This window comes from Sorex fumeus, unplaced genomic scaffold (assembly GCF_029834395.1).
Source record: "Sorex fumeus unplaced genomic scaffold, SorFum_2.1 ptg000272l, whole genome shotgun sequence".
Lineage (NCBI taxonomy): Eukaryota > Metazoa > Chordata > Mammalia > Eulipotyphla > Soricidae > Sorex > Sorex fumeus.
This window is the reverse complement of record NW_026606329.1, coordinates 45,001-67,125: the sequence shown is the minus strand read 5'-3', so window position 1 is coordinate 67,125 and position 22,125 is coordinate 45,001. Positions and strand designations below refer to the sequence as shown.

At 62.2% G+C, this 22,125-nt stretch overlaps 1 protein-coding gene across 1 annotated transcript in view; it reads left to right on the top strand.

Annotated features, from left to right (window-relative positions):
• Window positions 1–12,537: 12,537 nt before the first annotated feature.
• Window positions 12,538–22,125, top strand: part of LOC130018803 (LIM homeobox transcription factor 1-alpha-like) — a gene marked incomplete at its 3' end in the record, with an annotated part of 49,513 nt that continues 39,925 nt past the window's right edge. Inside the window, exons 1-2 of the mRNA XM_056109494.1 lie at window positions 12,538–12,752; window positions 14,933–15,119. Coding sequence (XP_055965469.1) covers window positions 12,677–12,752; window positions 14,933–15,119 — 263 coding nt within the window. The remainder of the gene's footprint in view (window positions 12,753–14,932; window positions 15,120–22,125) is intronic.

The window sequence follows — 22,125 nt, the reverse complement described above, 5'->3', positions numbered from 1 at the left end:
AGCACGGACGGGATGGCCAGGGAGGGCCCAAGGAGGGTCCCGGCGCCAGGCCTGGGGCTCACGTCTGCAAAGGTTCTTGCAGGAGGGAGTGTGAGGAGGGGGAGAGCCCCCCAGGCCCCCCGCGAGATCGGCTGATGTGAGACAGAGTGAGGGACCCCCGTGTGCCCAGTCGGGCCTGTGCAAGGGTCATGGTGCCCCCCTGGTGCGGGGGGACAAGGCCCCAGCACGACCCGTCAGAGACAGATGGGGGTGGAGACCCCCAGCCCGGCCTGACTTTGGAGCCAACGCGAGTGTACCCGGGAGAGTTTGGCCCTGACACTTGGGCTGTGGTTTCGTCTTTTGCTTGGGTGATTCCACATGGTTTCTAAAATAGACAATCTGGTATTTTTTTTTGGGGGGGGGTGGATAGTGCTAGGAGTGAGAGAGAGTCTCCGTGTGATGTGCCCAGCCCGGGTCCGATTCCAGCCACTGCCTGGTCCCTGCTCACACCTGGACACTGTCCTGCTGGGCCTCAGCCCAGTGGCTGAATATCTCAGGACCCCTGAGTGTCCTGGGACTCCCCCCGCCCCCAAATAAATGCCAAAGTTTTTTTTTCTTGTTTTTTTTTTTTGGGGGGGGGTCATACCCGGCGATACACAGGGCTGATCCCGGCTCTGCACTCAGGAATCACTCCTGGCGGTGCTCGAGGTGCCCTATGGGATGCCGAGGATCGAACCCGGGTCGGCCGCGTGCAAGGCCAACGCCCTCCCTGCTCTGCTATCGCTCCGGCCCCTAAATGCCAAAGTTTGGTTGTGGTTTGGGTGGGGGGTCACACCTGGAGGTGCTCAGGGCTGACTCCTGGCTTGGTGCTCGGGGCTCACTCCGGGCGGGGCTCTGGGGGCTACATGGGGGAGGGGGGGCTGGGAGTTGAAACCAGCCCAGCCCTGCTTGAGGGTTTTCTGGGTCCAATGTGGCTTGTTTAAAACCAGAACTTCCTCCCTCCCAGGTCCGGTCCGGTCCGTTCCTTCCTTCCTTCCTGCTGGGGCTTCTCCCAGAACTGTTTCCATGGCGATCGGTCCTGCATCAGCCGCTCCCGGGGTGGGGGGACCTTTTCTCCTCCCTCTCCACGATTGTCTTTGCGCTCCTGAAAGTGCCTTCTGGACAGACAGACAGACAGACAGACAGACAGACTCGGGGAGACTTCCTGGGCTGCTCAGAGCCAGAGCCTAAGTTTCTCCTTGGAAGCGTTTGGAGAAATGGCTGCAGAGACAAGGAGGGCGCGGGGGGCAGGGGGGAGAGGGGGGAGGCAGGCAGGCTAGATGGGGGGGCTGCGTGGGGGTGGGGGGTGTCGTCGGCTGCTTAGGGCCAGAAATGGAGATTGGACATACAAGGCCACAGGGACACGCTTCTGAGTGGGGGTCCTGGTGTTGGGAGATCAAAACCAGAGACCGGAAGTGCAGTTCTGCTGGGGGGGGGGCTGGCGGACCCCCCAAGGCAGGCAGGAAGCTGCCCTCTGGGTGGGGGGGCTGTGTGAGGCGGGGGGGCGGCAGGGGCTGCCGTGGGGGACCGGCAGGCCCCCCGCAAGTCAAGGGGGACCCGGGGGGGCCAGGGAGGGGCCCTAGTCAGAGTCACAGATGCCGCCCTCAGCCCCCACCCTCTTGGCTGCCCGCGGCCGGCGTGTCGGGGGAACAGCTTTGCGGCGTGGACGCGGTCCAGCCCGCTCGTCCATCACCGCCCAGCACTCAGCGGCACTCGGAGCCCGGCCCCTCCCAGACAGAACATTCTGGAAGGCGTCGTCTCCCGGGGTCTGTCCAAGGTGACGACTTGCCAGATTCCTGCTTGAACTCTGCACCCCCCGGGCTCAGCCCCCCCCCCCCCCCCCCCCCCCCCGCTTAGCTCCGCGCAGGAAAAGCCACAGCAAACGGTTCCCAGCCCCACCCGCCGGCAGACCCAGGCGTTAGCTCAGCGCTGGCCAGGGGCTCGAACCCCCTGGGGGCCCCGCACCCCTCCCCGTGCCTCCAGGAGAGGGGGAATTAGGGGTGCAGAGGGGCCGTCACAAACACGGAGGGGGCTGGGACCCCACAGATCGAAGCCAACCTGAGCCTCAGTTTCCCCCTCTGCGAGATGAGGGGCCCATTAGAACCTGCCCCACGACATGCAGCTGCCCAGAAGTGGACATTGGTTGAGACCCCTCCCAGGTCCCCCCGCACCCCTCCCAGGTCCCGTCCCATTGCATACAGAGGTTCGTTCCCCCCCCAATCCTGCGGGGTTGAGAGGTCAGGGAGAAGGTCGGCATTTCAAAAGCAATTTTGAAAAAAATAATCAAGTTTCCGGAAGTTTCGCTCGGAGGAAAGTTCCAGGGCTGCGGCTCTGGGTGCGGGTGGGTCCCCAGACAGGGGATGGCGGAGCTGGGAGAGGGGCGCGGAGTGGGAGCTTGTGTCTGTCTGGGGGGTCTGTCTCTGCCCCCCATCACCTGCTATAATTCAGGGCGGGCCTTTCTTTCGGGGGGCCATCCTGGACCCCCTGGGCTGGAGGCTTCAGCACTTGGACCCAAGTGGCCCCAGCGGGGTCAGGGGAGGTGGTCGGCACTCCCGGGCAGCAAGCACCCCGCAGTGTTGGGGCTGGAGCAATAGCACAGCGGGGAGGGCCTTTTGCCTTGCACGCGCCCGACCTGGGTTCGATTCCCAGAATCCCATAGGGTCTCCCGAGCACTGCCAGGAGTGATCCCTGAATGCAGAGCCAGGAGTCACACTAGGGGGTGTATAGGGGCTCCCCATCTGGGGGACAGAGGACTCGCGGGGGACTCAAGGGGGGAGGTTCTGAAATGCAGTTACACCCCTTAAAGACGGGCTCTTCCTGTGGGTCGAGCTGGAGTTGCTGCTGTTGTTTTAGCTGCTGTGACTATTGTTGGACTGTTACTATTAGTACTGTTACTCTTGATACTACTACTGTTGGCACTATTGCTGGCGACGCTGTTACTTTTGGGACTGTTATTGCTGGAGTATTAATGTTGGCACTGTTCCTGTTGACACTGTTACTCTTCGAACTATTACCGTTGGTACTGTTACTCTGTCAGAACTGTTACTGTTGGTGCTGTTACTCTCAGAACTATTACTGTTGGCACTGTTGCTGTTGGTACTGTTACTCTCTCGGAACTATTACTGTTGGTACTGTTACTCTCTCAGAACTGTTACTGTTGTTATTATTAATGTTGGCATTGTACTGTTATTATTGGACTATTAATGCTGGCACTGTTACTCTTGGTACCATTACTACTGACACTGTTATTGTTGGAGCATTAGTGCTGGCACTATTACTGTCGGTACTGTTACTCTTGACACTGTTACTGTGTGGCACTGCACTGTCACTCACAGAACTATTACTGCTGACATTATTACTGTTGCCACTGTTCCTATGTACTGTTACTGATGGTACTGTTACTCTCCGAACTATTACTGTTACTACTGTTACTGTTGCTATTGGTACTATTACTCTCGGAACTATTGCTGTTGGCCTTGTTACTGTCGGTACTGCTATTGTTAGACAACAAGACCACAAGGACACAGTAACAGTGTTGGCGCTGTTACTGTTGGCACTGTTACTCTCTGATCTGTTACTCTTGGCACTGTTGCTCTTGGTACTGCTATCCGCCTATTACTGTCCGGAGTATTCCTATCGGTACTGTGTTGTTACTGATGTTGTTACTTAGTTGCTACCATTATTGTTGCTGTGGCCAGCTTGGTTGCTGCTTGGTTTCCCTTGCTGCCATTGTTACTCTGGCTGTCCTCCCTGGCCTGTTGTTGCTCTGTTGTTGCTGGTGTTGCTACCGTCATTGTTATTGTTGCTGCTGTTGTAGATGCTGTCCCTGCAGCTGTCTCCTGGCTGCCGCCGTTCTAGCCACCCACCGAGGCTGCTGCTTCTGCTGGGGCTGCGATTTCCTCCTCGGGCCTGGGACGCTGACCACTGGCCCTGCTGACCGCCCCCCCCCACCAGTCCCGCTTTCTCTGGGTTTGCCAAATCCCCCAGACTCAGCCAGTTTCCTGCACGGGGGCTATTTTGGGTCGTCTCCACCGCTGCAGCTGGACGCGAAGGACGCTCTCCTCGCCCCCTCCCCCGCCCCCTCCCCCTCCCCCTCCCCCCCCCCCTCCCCATTCCTCTCTCTGATTGCTGCTGGGCTGTGGCTTTCCTTGGCAGGCTCCCGAGCAGAGGAAGGGAGCAATTCTGCGTGGAGGGCCAGTCGGAAACTCCTGGGCGGCCCTGGCCGTGGCCCCGCTCTCGGCTCTGATTTCGGGGCGTCTGGGAGTGAAAGGCCGGGCGTGCCTTTGCCACACATGCACACACACATGCACGCACACATGCACACACGCACATGCACTCACATGCATGCACACGCACATACCACGTACACACGCACACACACATGCACACACACACGCACGCATGCACACGCATGCACACGCACACGCACGCACACACATGCACGCATGCACACACACCTGCACACACGCACATGCACTCACATGCATGCACACGCACATGCACGCACACATCACACACACGCACACACATCACACACACGCACATGCACACACACACATGCACGCATGCACACACACATGCACACACGCACACGCACGCACACGCACATGCATGCACACATCACACACATGCACACACATGCACATGCATGCACACATGCACACACACATGTACATACGCACACGCACATGCACTCATATGCATGCACACGCACACGCACGCACACATACACACATGCACACATGCACATGCACACACGCACACACGCATGCACAAACATGCATGCACACACATGCACACACACACGCATATACACACATGCACACACACGCGCGCACACACACGCGCATGGGAACGCGTCTCTGGGTTCACAAGGGGCGATTCCCAGCCGCGGGGCCGGAAACCAGTGAAGGCAGGAGACTGTCTGCGGGTGTGTGTGTGTGTGTGTGTGTGTGTGTGTGTGTGTGTGTGTGCTGGCCTTCACGCCCCCCACAGCAGGCGCGCACAAGCCCCCCTCCGGATTCCTCTTTCTCCGCACGCCCGCCCGGGGGGCTCGTCCATCACCCCGGTTTGTCAAGGGGCTCCCGACGGCCGAAACCAGCCAGCGCCCCGCACTCGGGAACTTTCCCCTCACTGGAGAGAGGCCAGCGGCCAGCGGGGGGGGGGCAGCTGTGCCCCCCACAGTGAGGGTGGGTGCGGGGCGGGGAGGCTGGCTTGAAAGTCAGGACATTCGCTGTCCCTGGGGTCCCCCCTGCGTTGTTGGCAGGGACCCCCAGCTCGGGCTGGCCCCGTCAGCTTCTCTGTTCCTCAGCTCTTGGAGGTTCTAAACCAGGACGTGGGACCCCCTTTTCCCCAGCCCCCGGTAAATACACCCCATCCAGCAAGGACCCCCTCCCCACACGCTCTCCCTTGGTCCGTGGTGGTGCTGAGGGACCTTCGTAGCGGGTGGGGTGCGAGGGGGAGCAGGGGAGAAATCAGGAGCAGGCGTTGGGGTGCTGGGGTGGGTCTGAGCTGGGCTTTGGGGACCACCAAGGGGGACCAAGGGGGCGCTCAGTGTCCCTCAGGGCTGGGCAGCCCTGACCACCAGGGGGCGCGCGAGGACTCAGCCCGTCCGCCTGGGCTCTGGGCGCCCCCTGAGAAGGAGACAGGACCCCCGCACCCCAGAGAGGCCGTGTGTGATCCCGTCTTCCCTCACTCCAGTGCTCACTTCTTTTATTTATGTTTTTTGCTTTTTGGGTCCCACCCAGCGATGCTCAGGGCTGACTCCCGGCTCTGCACTCAGGAACCACTCCTGGCAGTGCTCGGGGGACCCTATGGGATGCCGGGGATCGAACCCGGGTCCGCCATGTGCCAGGCCAATGCCATCCCAGCTGTACTGTCGCTCCAGCCCCACCAATGAGTGTTTTTTAAGGGGGTCTCCCAGAGCACTGGGGGCTCTAGCTGGGCCCCATCACTTGGGATGCAGTTCATGGCCTTCGAGGTTGGTTTTGATTGGTTGGTTGGTTCTGCTTTTGGGTCCCACCCGGTGATGCTCAGGGCTGACTCCTGGCTCCGCACTCAGGAATCACTCCTGGCGGTGCTCGGGGGACCCTATGGGATGCCGGGGATCGAACCCGGGTCCGCCGTGTGCCAGGCCAATGCCCTCCCCGCTCTTCCATCACTTTGGCTCCTCAGTGCTCACTTCCGACGGGGCTTCAGGGAGCCTGTGGCAAAGGATAGAAGTTGGGGCTCCTCTGTCCTGAGCTCGGGGCCCAAGGCTGGCTCACCCTTGCCCAGGCTGCTCCTGTATGAGCCAGCAGGTGGCAGACAGGACGTGAACCCCAGGAATCGATGTCTAATTGTGGGGTGTGGGGAGCGAGCTGGCCAGAGAGAAATTAGGAGCTGGGCCCAGGGACCCGGAACTGAGGCAGTGAGGAGGGGGGGCACTGCTACTTCTGGGGCGCAGACGCTGCTTTTGGGGTGCAAGGGCTGTTTCTGGGGTGCAGTTTCCAGGTGCCGGTGCAGTTTCTGGGTGCAGGTGCTTTTGGGGTGCAAGGGCTGTTTCTGGGGTGCAGTTTCCAGGTGCCGGTGCAGTTTCCGGGTGCAGGTGCAGTTTCCTGGGTGCAGGTGCTGTTTCCGGGGTGCAGATGCTGTTTCCGGGTGCATACGCGGTTTCTGGGAGCGAAGCACTACCTGGCACCAGGGAGGACAATCTTGGGGTGACCGGCGGGGGGGGGATGGTGGAAAGGGGGAATTCCCCCCTCCTCACCCCCCCACCCAAGATGCCATCCCTGGAATGATCTGGAAAAGCAGCCCCAGGGCTGCATGGGCCCAGGTTCAGCTTGGCCCGAACCCAGACCCGCTCCAGAGGGCGTTCCGGGGAGACCCCCAAGCCCTGATAGAGGTGCCCCCCTCCCCCATCCAAAGGGGGGGGCGCGGCGGGAGCGCTGCTGCCCTCTTGTGGACGCCTGCAGCAGTGCAGGCGGGCGCCGAGCCCTTCACCGGGCCCCTGCCAGGACCCTGGGGTGGGAGAGGTCAGCTGGAGGCTGGACGCAGCCCAGGGCGCTGTCAGCGCTGGGCTTCAGCGTGGCTCAGAGGCAGCCTGGACGGGGTGGGGCCCGAGACCCGGGACGGCGAGGGGGTGCCCCAGCCGGTGACCCCCGGACGCAGCTGTGTCTCAGGCCCCGGGACCACCTGGTCTCTGTTTTATAGATTTTTGGGGGGTGGGGGGTTGCATGGGAAAGTTTGGCCCCAAGGACCCACTGTCTGGTCCTCAGGGACAGGCCGGGGGGCTGCTGGGTGCAGAGGTGACCGCGATGCCCAGAGTGGGGTGAAGGTGACCGTCCGTGACCCCCCCTGCCCGGGGCCCAGGGGGAGGCTGAGCTGGTTGGGGCCCCCCCACCCCCCCGCTGGCCCGGCTGGGGCTGAGTCACCCGCGGAGAAAGCCGAGCTGTGGCCGCACCGGGGCTGGCCCCACCCCACCCTGCCCAGATGTTCCCGTCCACTCAGCTGAACCCGCCACACCCTGCCCGGGAGGGGGGAGAGGTTCGAGACCCAGCCTGGGGGCTTCAGCCTTGGCAGGGGGCCCCCCCGGGTCAGGGCGGGGTGCACTCTGCTCGCTGGGAAACCACTGAGGTCACGGCCCGACGCTGGGCAGCAGGGCTGACCGTGCCCCATGCCCAAGCCCCTCTCGCTCCTGCATGGTTGCCCCCGGCACCGACTTCCCGGGTCCCTGGCAGCACCCCACGGTGCTTCCCGGGTCCGCCAGGGTCCGGCCCTGGGGCCGCATGTCTCACTTAGACCAGAGGGTGGTGGGCTGCCCGGCCACCTCCCTGCTGCGTCCTGGGGTGGGGGGGCATCGGCCACTGTCACCGGCTCTGCCACGGGCCCTTTAACCGCAGCGTGTCAGAAGCTCCCTGCCTGCAGGGTAGACTGAGGCTGGGCCTGTGCTCCTCCCCCTGCCCCTCCTCCCTGCTACTCCTCCTCCCCACTGCCCCTCTTCCCCATTCTCCCTCCTCCCTGTTCTCCCTCCTCCCCACTCCCCTCCCCCTGCCCCTCCTCCCTGCTCCCCCTCCTCCCCTGCCCCCTCCTCCCCATTCTCCCTTCTCCTCACTCCCCTCCTCCGCTGTCCCCTCCTCCTTGCTCTTCCTCCTCCCCACTCCCCCACCTCCTTGTTCTCCCTCCTCCCTGCTTTCCCTCTTCCCTGCTCCCCTCCTCCTCGCTCCCCCTCCTCCCCACTCCCCCTCCTCCCTGCTCCCCCTCTTACCCACTCTCCCTCCTCCCCACTCCCCCTCCTCCTCACTCCCCCTCCTCCCCACTCCCTCTCCTCCCTTTCCCCTTCCTCTCTGCTCTCCCTCCTCCCGACTCTCCCTCCTCCCCATTCTCCCTCCTCCCCATTCTCCCTCCTCCCCATTCTCCCTCCTCCCCACTCTCCGTCCTCCCCTGTCCCCTCCTCCCCCTCCTCCTTCTCCTCCTTTTCCTTCTCTCCTCTTCCTCCTTCCCACTCCTCCTTTTCCTCTCCTTCCTCCTCCATCACCTCCTTTCTTCTTCCCACCCTCACGACACAAAGGGAAAGTGTGCCGCCCACCCAAGCCTCCGCCCGGCACCCACCCTGGGACCCCCCCCCCCCCCCCCGTCACCCCCTGCCACCCTTCCCGGCCCGGGCCGACCCTGTCCCCGCTGCTCAGAGACTCTCCAGCCCTCCCATCGTTGCCCGCACGTTGTGCGTTGTTTTGGTGTGTGTCGGGGTGGGTGGGGTGGGAGGGTTCGCTCTGGGGGGCGAGGGGCCCGGTTTCCCCCAGGGCTGAGTCAAACGCTGGTGCCAACCTGTCCGTCGCGTCGGCCCTTTCGCCCTGACTTCTCGGGAGATCCACCCGCCAGCGTCGCTGCCCCCTGTGCCGTCCTCTGTCCCAGGCTTGTCACCTGCCCTCTCCGGCCAGACTCATGCCCCAGACAGTCCCGGCATCATCGAGGCCCGCTTGGGGCCCCCCAGAACCGCAGACTCCAGAGACCCCAGACTCCAGGTGCTAAGCCACTGGCCGTCCCCATCCCTGCCACGGGCCCTGGTTCCTTCCCGCTGCCCCCGGCTTGGTCCTCGCAGCCCCTGCCGGGAGCACCCCCAGACCTGGAGCTGGACCACCGGGGGTGGCCCCAGGGATGGAGGGGAGCACACGTGCTGTTGCAGGCCTTGACCTCAGCGTGGGGCCCCGAGTCCAGAGCCCAGACCTGATGCCCGGCTCTGCCCCAGCTGGACACAACCTCGGGCCATGTCCCAGACCCTCAGGGTGCAAGAGGATTCATCTCTCCCCACTCTGGCCCTTGGGGGGCAGCGTGATAAGGGGGCACCCGCCGCAGTGTCTCCGGCCAGTGTCAAAGTTGGGCACTTGGTCTAGTGGACCCTGTAAGCTACCAGCTCCACTAGCAACTGGTTTGGGGGGCCCCCATGCACCCTGGGAGGTGACAGCTTGCCTTGGGACTGTCCGGGGTGGGGGGGGACAGAGGGCTGCTCGCTCCAGGGGGACGCATCATGCCAGCCTCGGGGAGGGGGGCGCCTGTCCCCCGCCACCCCCCACCCAACACGGCCCGGAAGGCGCCTGCTTTTCTTCCCCGTTTGGCCTGAAATGTGCTTGGACGTGTTGGGGGGCCCCGCACCCCTCCCGACAAATCACACAATTTCCCCTTTGTGTTTCCCTTAATAAAACACAGAAAGGACAAGGAAAGTAAAACAACGTGTTCCTGTCATGTCCACTCTGCCGCCTTCCCAATCTCCTGCCAGAGAAAAGGGTCACATGGGGCGGGGGGGGGGGGGGGGGGGGGGGGAAGGGGACAGGACCGACCCCAGTTCCGTTTCTGGCACCCAGCCTGCTGCCTTCTGCACTGCTGGGAGTGATCTCTGAGCACCCCAATAAAGAACATCCCTTGCCCAGACCACCCTGGGGAACCCCCCCGCCCCGCCTCTTCCCTCTCACTCCTGCCTGCACCTGGGTCCTCAGGAGGCTGCGAGACAGTGCTGGGTGCAGGTTGTGGGAGAAAGGGGTGCAGGGAGACCGAGGCCAAGGGCTGAGTGGGTGGGACTCTGGGGGTCAGAGGAACAGGGGGAAGCCTCCTGCCTGGGTTTGCCCCTCGGGTTCTGCACCCTCAGGGTCCCCCCTCCCTCCAGACCCAAAGTGCTGTGTGCAGAAAGGGGGCCGGTGGCCTGCACTGTCCACTAGCTGGACCCTCAGGCTGGGCTCTGGTGGTCTCTCGGTGCCTGCGAGTTTTATGAGCGCTCAGCTCCACTCTGGGTCTGCGGGGACTCCCAGGGAGACCCCCCCCCCGAGACCAGGAGGGGGTCTTCCTCCTCCCCAGTCCTGCAGTGGTCCCCCGGGATGGTCAGTACAGCCGGGCTGGGCGCCTGCAGTCCGGGACAGGCCTGGTTCCGGAAGAGAAACCCACCAGCCAGCCCACACTAGCTGATGGGCCCCATAGACACCACCCAGGGAGACCCCCAAGCCGGGAGCACAGCCGAGTGATGCCCCAAACCCAGATGCAGAGTGAGAAGGAGTTGGGGTCACTCCCACGGTCCTCTCCTGCCCCCAGCCCTGAGACACTCTGTCTCTGTCTCTCCCTCTCTCTCCCTCTCTAATTCCACACACACACACACACACACACACACACACACTGTATGTTTATGCCCTGCTGGACTCGCCGTGGCAGAAAGAACCAAGGACAGGTGCCAACAGTTCTACCACGTGAACCTGGCACCAGGCAGAGACCCCCTCCCCGAGCCCCCAGACCCCTTAATCTCCCCAGATTCTTCCCACACGGTGGGTGCGACTCGATTCTGGCAGCTAAGCACGGCCAGGAGAGTCCAGGGTGGAAGGTGGGGGTGCCCCTTAGAGCCCCAGACACGCCCCGCCCCCCACGTCACCCTTCTGAGAGCAGGTGTGGGGCAGGTGGCGAGAGGCCGGAGCTGGGAACCCTGAGAATCTGGGATTCAACTGAGAATCTGGAGTTCACCTTGAAAAATGGAGATTCACCCTGAGAATCTGGGGTTCACCTTGAGAATCTGGGGTTCACCTGAGATTCTGGGGTTCACCTTGAAAAATGGAGATTCACCCTGAGAATCTGGGGTTCACCTTGAGAATCTGGGGTTCACCTGAGATTCTGGGGTTCACCTTGAAAAATGGAGATTCACCCTGAGAATCTGGGGTTCACCTTGAGAATCTGGGGTTCACCTGAGATTCTGGGGTTCACCTTGAAAATGGAGGTTCACCCTGAGAATCTGGGGTTCACCCTGAGAATCTGGGGTTCACCTCAGAATCTGGGTCCATCTTGAGAATCTGGGGCTCACCTTGATAAGCTGGGGTTCACCTGAGAATCTGGGGTTCACCTTGAGAATTGGAGGTTCACCCTGAGAAGCTGGGGTTCACCTTGAAAAATGGAGATTCACCCTGAAAATCTGGGGTTCATCTTGCCAAACCTCAGCCTTCCTGCTACGTCTCCTGTGGGGGGGTAGGTGGGGGTCCCCAGAGAACCTCACGGAGCCCCTCATTGGGGGCACCCTCTGTGCTCCGCGGCCTGGGGTTTGTGGCCCACAGATCACGAGCCCGGAGCCGGTAATGCCCAGCAAGGACAGTGGGGTGGGTGCTGGGTGCTGGGGCACGAGTTGGAGCCAGGGGTGGGGGAGGAGGGCCGTGGGGTGGTGCCCGCGCCAGCAGGATGCGGGCGGGCGTGTGCCCCGAGAGAACCCCTCTTGGCGACCTCCGCTTCTCTGGGGTCGGCCCCCCGCTGGGGGGAAAGGGGGCGGCCACCCCTTACAGCCGCACCCCGGGGCCGGCCCGCGCGCACCCCGCAGCCCCCAGCGCCGGAGGCCGGGCGGAAACTCGCCTCTTCCCCGAGGTGGCGGCGGCCGAGGGGCGCGCCCGGAACCCCCCAGCCCCCTCCCTGCGCCCCCACCCCCCTCCCCGGGCCGGGGCCCAGCGCCCCGCGGCCCCCCGGAACCCCGAGGCCCGCCGGGCCGCGCGCCCCGAGCAGGCCGGCCGCGAGCGGCCACGTCCCGGCCCGGCCCTGCGCGCGCGCGGGTCCTCCCGGCCCGCCGGCCCCCTCGGGGGTCCCCGCTGCAGGGGGGCGTCCGGGGCTTGCAGGTAAGGCGGGCGCGGCGCCCCGGGCCCTGGGGGGCGGCGGCGATTTCTGGGTCTGAATCGCGGCCAGGACGGCTCGGGGCCAGGCGCGCCTCCTCCCAGGCCACGGCGCGGCTCCCGCGGACAATCCGGGCCGCGGCCGGCGCGGCGGCCGCTCCCCGCAGCCCCCCGGACCCCCGCGCGCGCCTCGAGACCCCCCGCAGCCCCGTGCAGGTGAGGGGATGGGCGGGGAGGACCCGCGGGCCCCGGAGACGGTGCGCGCTGCGGGCGCCGCTGGAGACTGGGGGTCCCGCGGGGGTGCCGGACGCGCCCCTCGGCGCCCCGACCCCCCGAGTCACCCCGCGAGCGGGCAGGGCGCGGGGCGGAGCCGGGCGCGGGGTGAGGGGTGGGGGGCAGGGGTAGGAGGCGCGCGGCTGGGGGGCGGAGGCCCGGCTACAAAACGCCGCGCCCGGCGCCCGCTGTCCCCGCCCACCCCACCTTCTCCGTGCCGAGGGGCGCGCGAGGAACGGACAGGCGCGCGGGGTCCCCCTGGCAGGTCCTGCCCCGCCGGCGCGAACATGTTGGACGGCCTGAAGATGGACGAGAACTTCCCCAGCGCCCTGGACCCCGCGGCCTCCTTCTCCTCCCTGCTGGGTGAGTGGCCACGCGCGCGCGCGCGCCCCGGGCGCACCCCTCGCCCCGCGACGGGATGGGTGGGTGGGAGGCAGCTCCGGGCCCCAGAGGCGGCCCCCCTCCGGGAGCGGCCCGGCGAGCGGGGTGGGGTGAGGGGGGAAGCCGTGCGCCCCCCGCAGCCCACTCCCGGGGTCCGCGCGTCGCCTCCCACCCACCCGCCGCCCCCGCCGGGCCCCCGCGCGCGCGCGCCCCCCAAACCCCCCAACGCCCGGAGGGGCGGGGAGCCCGCGGGAGAGGAGACGGGTGAGTGGCAAGTGATTAAACGGGAAGAGCCAGCGCCGGGTTTTTTAATCACCGGCTGACGGACGTCGCTTAAACGCGACCTGGCGGCTCCCCGGGGCGCGCTCGCGCACCCCAGCGCGGGTCCCCAGCGCCCCGGCGCGCGCGGCGGCTGCGTCTCGTCCCCCCCCACCAGCGCCGGGCACCGCGGGGCCCCGGGGGCTTTTCCGGGCCGGTGGGCAGCGCGGCGTGGGGATTAGCCCGCACGGCAGGGCCCCCCGCCTCTGCTTTAATTAACTGGAGCCCAGGCTCCGGTCCGTCGTCCCGGCACCCCGGGGTGACCCAAGGGCCTCTCGGAGTTTGTCCCCCAGCGGCAAGGAACGGTTCTGGCTCCCCTTTAATCCGCTTTCTGTCCCCCTCCACTTCCAGCTCCGAAGCTGAATTTCAGGTGTCTTGAGAAAGAGAGGCAGAGGCAGAGACAGAGACAGAGACAGAGAGAGACAGAGAGGAGAGAGAGAGAGGGAGAAAAAGAGAGGGAGAGAGAGACGGAGAGGAGAGAGGAGAAAATGAGAGAGAGAGGGAAAGAGACAGAGAGAGAGAGAGACAGAGACAGAGAGACAGAGACAGAGACAGAGAGACAGAGACAGAGACAGAGACAGAGAGAGAGAGAGAAAGAGAGAGAGAGAGACAGAGACAGAGAGACAGAGAGACAGAGACAGAGCCAGCGGGCACCTTTTCGTTTCTTTGGGGGGTTCAGACTCTCTGCCCCTCGGAGACTCGAGTCCGCTAGAGCTGCTTGAAGGCGTTGGGGATGAAAAATTCAGAACGGAGAAGCCTAATCCAGACACACACGCGTCCCAGCCCCCCAAATGAAACGAAATTCTGCACCTTGGGTGTCCCCATTCTGCAGCGTCTCCCCCTCCTAGCGCTGTGGGCAGGAGACCCTCGTTAGCCAACCGACAGATCGCTCTTTCATACCCGCACCCAGTTCCCCGGGCGGCCCAGTGCGGAAAGAACCGACAATTTTAAAAAGGGGCGCAGAGGCGGCTTCTCTGGGCCCAACCTGCCGGGTGGCCTCAGGAAATCGGAAGGAATGGGACTCTTTGGCACACCGGTGCCGGACGAGGCCAGCTTTAAGTGCCAGACTCTGTGCCCACAAGCGGGCAAGCATTCTCCACTACACCCCCCCCCCCCCTCAAAAAAAAATAAGACCCACAAAGAGGTGAACAAAGACAGAGACGCGCTGGCCCGTCCTGGTCCCTGTCCCGGGCTGGCTGAGAGTCTGAGCCGCCGTCTACACCTTCTGGAGAGTTCAGTTGCCCCCTGGGGATGCGACTGCTTCAGGCCTTTCCCTTGGTTTTTGTTTGTTTGTTTGTTTTTAAATTCCCCCCACTCTCCTTTGATGCTCCTTTCATTGCGGGAGGAAAAAAAAAAAAGCCTGCAATTTGAACGCCCCGGTTTGAGGGCTTCGTTCAAACCAAACGTTTGAACGCGGGGCGCGGTACCGTTTTCCTACACTCTGGGAAGAGAGGAAAAAAAAAATAAAATAAAGCCCACCTTGAACATAATTGTGTTTGAACGGAAAGGGGGAGGGGGGAATTGAATTCGTGCGACAAATGCAACTTAAAAAAAAAAAATTCCGCTCCCCTCCAGCGAGGCAGAGAGATTCAAGCGTTGGCGAAAAGCGTCTCATTGTCCACGGGGCCGCGCGCGCCGCGGCTTTGCTGGCGTTATCTCCGCGGGTCGTCCGTGGTCCGTGGCCCGTGGTCCGTGGACTTTCACCTCGTGGCTCGCACAAACCCAGTGGCGGGCGCTGGAGTTTCTCCCTGGGGATCTGGGCCCCAGGGGGCGGGAGGCGCGCGGGGGTCGCGTGCGTCCCGGGCGCGCGGCTCACCGCGCGCGTCTGTGCGTGGCTGTTGCAGGCGGCGCCGGGGGTCCCAAGTCGGTGTGCCAAGGCTGCGAGCGCGTCATCTCCGACCGGTTCCTTCTGCGACTCAACGACAGCTTTTGGCACGAGCAGTGCGTGCAATGCGCCTCCTGCAAGGAGCCCCTGCAGACCACCTGCTTCTACCGCGACAAGAAGGTCTATTGCAAGTACGACTATGAAAAGTGAGTGTGGCCGCGTGCCCCCCGTCCCTCAGCTCCCCGTCGCCGCCGTTCCCGGGAAGGGCTCGGACCCCGTTTCCAGGCGCCCACCCCGTGCGCGCTTGGCGGGGCTGGCGTCGGCGCGCGCGCGCGCGTCCCGCTTGTCGCCGCAGACCGGGCCCAGGAGGGTCGCCGGCCCCCGCTGGGCCCCCCCGCGCACATGCCCTGCCCAGCTCCTGTTCGCTGCTTCTGTCTGGGGTCCCCCCTCCCCAGTCCCGGACCTGTCCCCCACCTCGCCCTCCCCCAGTGCCCGCGACTGACGTCTTGCAAAAAAAAAAAAACAAACTGGGGCGCAGAGAGTCCAGAAGTTGGGACCCAGCTCGGAGCCTCAATCCATGCCCTGTCCTGCCTAGCGTCTCGCTCTGCGTTTGGGTCTGGGTGCGCGCCTGGGCCGCTGGCCGGCGGGAATATTCTGGAGCGTTTGCAGGGAGCCCCAAGGCGCGGATTCCAGAGAAAGTGAGGGTTTCGCGCATTCCCCAAGGCCAGACTCAGTCCTGGTGTCCTGGCCCCTCGGGTGCTGTGAGCCCGAGGGAAGGCGCCAAGCTTGGCAGGGAAGGAAAAAGTGGCCGCCGGGGTGGGGGGCTTGGTCCGGCGCCCTCGGACCAAGAGAGTGTGTGCCTAGCCAGCCTCACTGCAGTGGACTGAAGGGCAGGGGGCTCAGGGCGCAGGGGTGAGGCGCCCCGAGCTGGTTCCCCGCAGGAGAGAAGCAGCATCCCTGGTCCCCAGGCCCCAGGCTGGACCAAAGAACCTTCTTTTAAAGTGCTTTATTGCAGGGGTCCCCAACTCCCCTCCCCGGCTCTCTTCCCGCCCGCTCCCTCTCTCCCTCTCCTCCTCCCTCCCTCTTTCTTCTCCAACCCCCCCCCCCCCCCCCAGTGGTTTACTCCTATGTGAAGAGAAAATGACCACGTTTTTGTTGTTTGGAAAAGAGAACATTTTCAGCACAGAAAGAAAGGAAAAAAAAACCAGACAAACAATAACAGATGCGTTTGATTTGAACGGGCAGGCACAGACACCTCTTCAGTGAACCCACGCCATATCCAGGGAAAAATTCCCACCAACACACACCCCGGGGTGCCATGGGGTGACCTTTGGGGGTCTGCCTCTCTGAAAGAGCAGCTCCTGGCTGGCTGTCACCTTCTCTTCCGGAAGGAGAAGGCTGGTGGTTTTTTTTTTTTTGACATTTTTAATTTAATTTTTTTAACGAATCACCATGGGGTGCAGTTACAGATTTGCAAACTTTCAAATTTTTTGCTTAAGTTTCAGTCATACAAGGATCGAGTACCCATCCCTCCACCAGTGCCCATTCTCCATCACCGATGTCCTCAGTATCTCTCCCTCAATCCCCCCCAAACTGCCTCAGTGGCAGACACATTCCCTCTTAGTCGCTCTCTCCTTTTGGTTTGCAGTAGAGTTTTTTTTTTTTTTAGGTAAGGGAGCAGATTTTCATCACATACCCAGGCTCTGGCGATCACTTTGGAATCAAGCTTGTATTGGATTTTTTTTTCTCTCTCTCTCTGTCTCTCTCTGTCTCTTGTCTGCTCCGGGGTATTGTGGGCACCCCAATCTTTATCTTTCTACTTAGAGAAGGTCCCAGTGTCCACATCCTCCAGGCACTCGGGCATATTGAAAAGTACCCGAGCTTAGGAGAGGATTTGGGTTGTGAATTTCTCTTCTGTTTGTTAAAAAGAGAAAAAGAAAAGAAAAGAGAGAGGAAAAAAAAAAAAGAACCCAAGAAGGAGCAATTCAAAGCTGACTTAAGGGTCAACACAGCTGGCCGGCCACTCAGCGCTTTCTAAGGAAGTGGAGAGGCGGAGAAGCCTTTCGAAGCCCTCAAGGGCTTCACACAATGCCCCTTCCCGAGGGTTGCAGGGGAAATTGCAGGGATCAGCTTGGCAACTGTGGGCCCAGGCCGGGCAGGCTTGAGAGAGAGGCCGGGACTGCATTGTCTCGGGGTGCTAAGAGGTCTCCTTGCTCATTTTGACATGAGGCTAGGCCGGCAGAAGCCCCCTGTGCCGGCTCTATCAGGCTCTCTTCTTTCTTTCTTTCTTTGAAAGTTTGATTCTGTTCCTGTTTCCTTTTTTGACTTCTCCTCTCAGTGTCTTCTTCAGCCGAAGCGGTTTTTAGCACTGCAGCAGGGAAGGAAGGAGGGGTTGTGTGTGGGTTTGGAAGCGGGGCTCAGAGAAATTCCTGCACTCTGGCACCTTCTGGGTGGGGGGGCGGTGGTTGTCTCCGTGGGGGGCTCCAGCCTGCGGGAGGAGGAGGTGGTCGCTAGCTGCCTGGCGCAGAGATTAGGCTGAACTGGCCGGGTGACGGGACACTTCTCCCCAGAGAACAAGAATTCCAGGTTAGGTGACACTTGCCACACCTCTCTGACAAATGCAGTTTAAAAGTACACACACACACACACACACACACAGACACACACACACCACTTTTTTTTTTTTTGTATCTTCTTCAAATCCGAGGCCCAGACAAGACGCAGAGAGGGATGGAGAGACAGAGGAGAATTTTATTTCCAAAATGTCCAGGCGGGGACCCTAGCCTCGCTCCGTTGTTTCGGAGGAGAAGCTGGGCCAAGGTCAGAACCTAGTGACTGTGTCCATTTTGTGCTGAGGAGTGGTTCTGCTCGTCACCTGCCGGCTGCCGGTACCAGGCCGGGCCAGTTGCATGAGAAGGTGGCAGCTATATTATTATTATTATTTTGCTTTTTGGGTAATACCTGGCAATGCTCAGGGGTTCCTCCTGGCTCTGCACTCAGGAATCACTCCTGGCGGTGCTCGGAGGACCCTATGGGATGCCGGGGATCGAACCCGGGTCGGCCGTGTACAAGGCAAATGTCCTCCCAGCTGTACGATCACTCCGGCCTGATAGTAGCTATATTATTCACTCCTGTGCTTTTTATTAGCAAGCACCGGATTTGTCTAATGCAAATAATAATAATAATAATGCAGGAACATTGGGTGGTGGGCTGGAGCGATAGCACAGCGGGTAGGGCGTTTGCCTTGCACGTAGTCGACCCGGGTTCGATTCCTTCGCCCCCTTCAGAGAGCCCAGCAAGCTACCGAGAGCATCCTGCCCGCACGGCAGAGCCCGGCAAGCTCCCTGTGGCGTATTCGAGATGCCAAACACAGTAACGGTTGTCACAACGGAGACGTTACCGGCGCCCGCTCGAGCACATCGATGAACGAATTGGGAGGACAGTGCGACAGTGCTATTGTTTATTGGGGGGGATCAAGTGGTTGGGTGGGGGGTTGGCTGGGGGACTCATTTGCAGGCTGGACTTGGCCCCTTCCTGCCCTGGGGAGCCGGGCGCCCCAGGTTTGGGGGCTTCCGAACTGAGTTCCATGACCCTCAGTGGCCCCCGAAAGCCTGCAGACCACCCCCCCCCAGGCCCTCCCAGCCTGGAGCCCCGTCTCGCCAGAGGGGCGCCCCTTCCCTCTGGAGCTGGGCCGGGTGCTCTGCTGAGTCTGTATCTAATCACCACCGACGTGGGTTTCCCTGGGGACAGACTCACGGGAATGTGGCAATAACCTCCGAGGTTCGGTTTTTTTTTTTTATTTTGTGGGTCCCACCCAGCGATGCTCAGGGCTGACTCCTGGCTCTGTACTCAGGAATCAGTCCTGGCGGTGCTCGGGGGACCCTATGGGATGCTGGGAATCGAACCCGGGTCGGCCGCATACAAGGCAAACGCCCTCCCTGCTGTGCCAGCGCTCCAGCCCCTTTTGTTTTTGTTTTTGTTTTGCTGGTTCTGGACCCTTCTGGAAGGAGATTGACTTCACACGCCCGCCGCGAGTGGCCGGCTCCAGGGAGGCTTGGCTTGCCCACCCTGCTGTGGTTCTGTTTCTGGTCTGGGGGGCTTCTAACCCCATCGCTGCCCCATGTGCCAGCAAAGCTAAGGTCCTGGGGCCACTCCTAGGCTGGACACTCAGACCTATGGGGGCCGGGGGTGGGGGGCACATCCGGGTCCACATGGGGCATCCACGGGGCATGTGGGAGCATGCCTGTCCCCTCTGGCACTGCCGACTGGACTGGGCCCTCTGGGGCTCTGGGCTGGATGGACCCGCAGCCGGGGACGGGGTGGACTTTCACGGAAGGGGCGAAAGGGAGCAGATGACATCGTGGCGGGGAAGGCAGGCGGGGTGGGGGGTGGGCTGGGCTCCTGCTTCGTCGTCGCCCTGTGTTCTCTTGGCTCTGCTCCTGCCGTAATAACGTTGAAGGAACGGCAGAATCAAACGCAGAGGTAATAAGTGGATGTCTGCGTGAAATTGCAGAGGCTTTAGGCTGGATCAGCGCCGTCCGCGAGGGGTGTGTGTGTGTGTGTGTGTGTGTGTGTGTGTGTGTGTGTGTGCATGCAGGCTGGCTCTCTCTCTCTCCTTCTCTTTCTCCTTCTCTCTCTCGCTTCCTCACCCCGTTTCCAGAGGGCAATCAGAAACAATTCCAGTTTCCTCCCTTCATACATCTCGGTCCCTCGGTCGCCTTTCCTGGAGGCAAAGACTTAAAGGCCACCGCGGCCGTGGATGCTAGTGGCCTCCTGGGAACAAGTCACGGGCGCAGTGGGGCAGCGACTTCGGGCCCTGAGACCCGCCGGGCTGAGCCCATCAGAAACGATCTTTATCCATCTGCATCCTGGCACTGCTTGGCCCAGGTGGGAATCGCTCCTGTCCTCTGGTCCCGGTACCCAGATCCCTCCCAGCCCTCTAGTTTATCATCGAATCGCTGTTTCAGTTTTTTTATTATCTTGCCTTATTCTTCTCTTGGTTCGACCTCACCAAAATCCCCTGGCGGCCCTTCCAGAGCGGCCTCTCGGCGTTGGCGCCCAGGCCTGGCTCCCGTGTCGGTTCTGATTTTGCGGGTTCCTGAATAGGTCCCCCTTGGTCCATGCACAAGGACTTCAGCTGGCGTGATGTGACCTTCAGAACCGAGGACAAAGACGCGGCCTTAAGCCGCTCCTTCTGGGCTGGGGGGAGGGGACGGAGAGCGGGGGGTGTGTTTTGCAGTGGGGAGCCCTGGGTTTGAGCCCCAGCGCCCCATGCCTCTGAGAACCCCCACCCGCAACTGGATGCTGGGAATAACTCCCGAGCACTGCTAGGTGTGCCCTCAGCATCCCCGGCTACACCCCCCAGTGAAGCCAGACAGACCCCAACGCCCGTTCTACTGCCAGAAGCCCACCTCGCTTCTCAGGCCGAAGCTCCCAGCCGCGCTGGTGGTGTCTCCTGCATCCGCCCGGCTCTCGGGGCTATTATGAGCGGCAACGCTTGTTATTAGGAGCCGGGAAAGGGGGTACGTTCAGGGCCCCTTCAAACTCAAACACAGTTCCTGCCAGAACTCCGCTTTCTGCCTGATCTCTGCTTTCTGCCTGTTTATGTTTTTGGGGGGAGATCGGTGTTTGTATCTCTGTACTATAAATTCGTGTGTGCGTGTGTGCGTGCGTGTGCGTGTGTGCACGCATATGTGTGCGTGTATGTGTGTGTACGTATGTGTGTGTGCATGCGTGCGTGTGTGCATATAAGTGTGTGCATGTGTGTTTGTGAATGTGTGCACGTGTGTGCATGAGTGCGTGTGTGCGTGTGTGTGCATGCATGTGTGTCTACATATGTGTATGTGCACGCATGCGTGCCTGTGTGCATATGGGTGTGCGTATGTGTGTTTGTGAATGTGTGTGCATATGTGTGTACGTGTGTGCATGTGTGTGCGTACATGTGTGTGCATGTGTGTATGTGTGCGTATGTGTGTGTGCACGTATGATGTGTGTATTTGTGTGTGTGAGTGTGTGTGCGTGTGTTTGTGTGTGTACGGGCTGGAAGCCGGGCCTGGCCCTGCCCCGCCCATCCCTGAATTTGCAGTGTCCTGCGCCTCTCCAGAAAGCCGTCCTGTTACAAGCTCCATGCGGGAAAGGGGGCTGGCTGGGGGGCTTCAGGGGGACTAGACGGAGGAGGCGGCGTTTATGCTGAAGTCCCTGTGAAGTGTCCAGCACACACGCCCCTCCCCCCCCATCCCTTGGTTGTCTCCACGGGTGTCGTTTTCCAGAAGTTTTGTAGACACACAGAATAGGTGACCCCTCCCCCCAAAATGGGGTCGGGGCAGGGCACGGAAGGGGGAGGGGAGGGGGCCGGAGAGAGAGGCCCCAAGGGATGGGAGCTGGCCCCCAGCCTCCCCTGGCCCTCCCCCAGCACCGCCAGGCGGGCCCCCAAATAACACGAAAGCAGGGAGATCTGTGAGGCGACCCGAGAGCCCGGCCTGGTCTGTCTCTGCCTCCAGCGCCCCAGAGATGCTTAACTCATCGGGCCAGATCCAGCCGGTTTAGGCGCGGGGGGCTTCATGGGCCGGGAGGTGGTTTGGGGTCCCACCCGGCGGGGCTCAGGGCTGACTCCTGGCTCCGTGCTCTGGGATCCCCCTGGGCGGCTCTTGGGGGTCCCCAGGCAGTGCCGGGGATCGGGCCCGGGTGGGCCGCCTCCAGGCAGCCCCCCCTGCTCCCGCACCCCCCCCCCGCCGCCAGCCATCCCTTGGCTGAGCCCCCCACACCCGGCCCCTCCCGCTGCCGGCCGCCGGCCGAGCCAGGCAGGAGCCGTCTCTACTTTTCACCGCGATGAAATTAATAAAAACTCCGCGGCCCTGGCATTCATCGGCGGGAGGATTAGCACGAAAGGGCGTCTGAGCACCGTCTCCCAGCTCCGGAGAAATGAGCCGGGCTCGGGGCGGATTAGGCGGCCTTGGGCCCAGCCCCAGATGCCGCCTGCCTGCGAGAGAGAGAGAGAGAGAGAGAGAGAGAGAGAGAGAGAGAGAGAGAGAACAGAGACAGAGGGAGAGAGATGGAGGGAGAGGGAGAGAGAGGGGGGAAGGGAGACAGAGACAGAGAGACAGAGAGAGAGGGAGAGACAGAGGGAGAGAGATGGAGGGAGAGGGAGAGAGAGGGGGGGAAGGGAGACAGAGACAGAGAGACAGAGAGAGAGGGAGAGACAGAGGGAGAGAG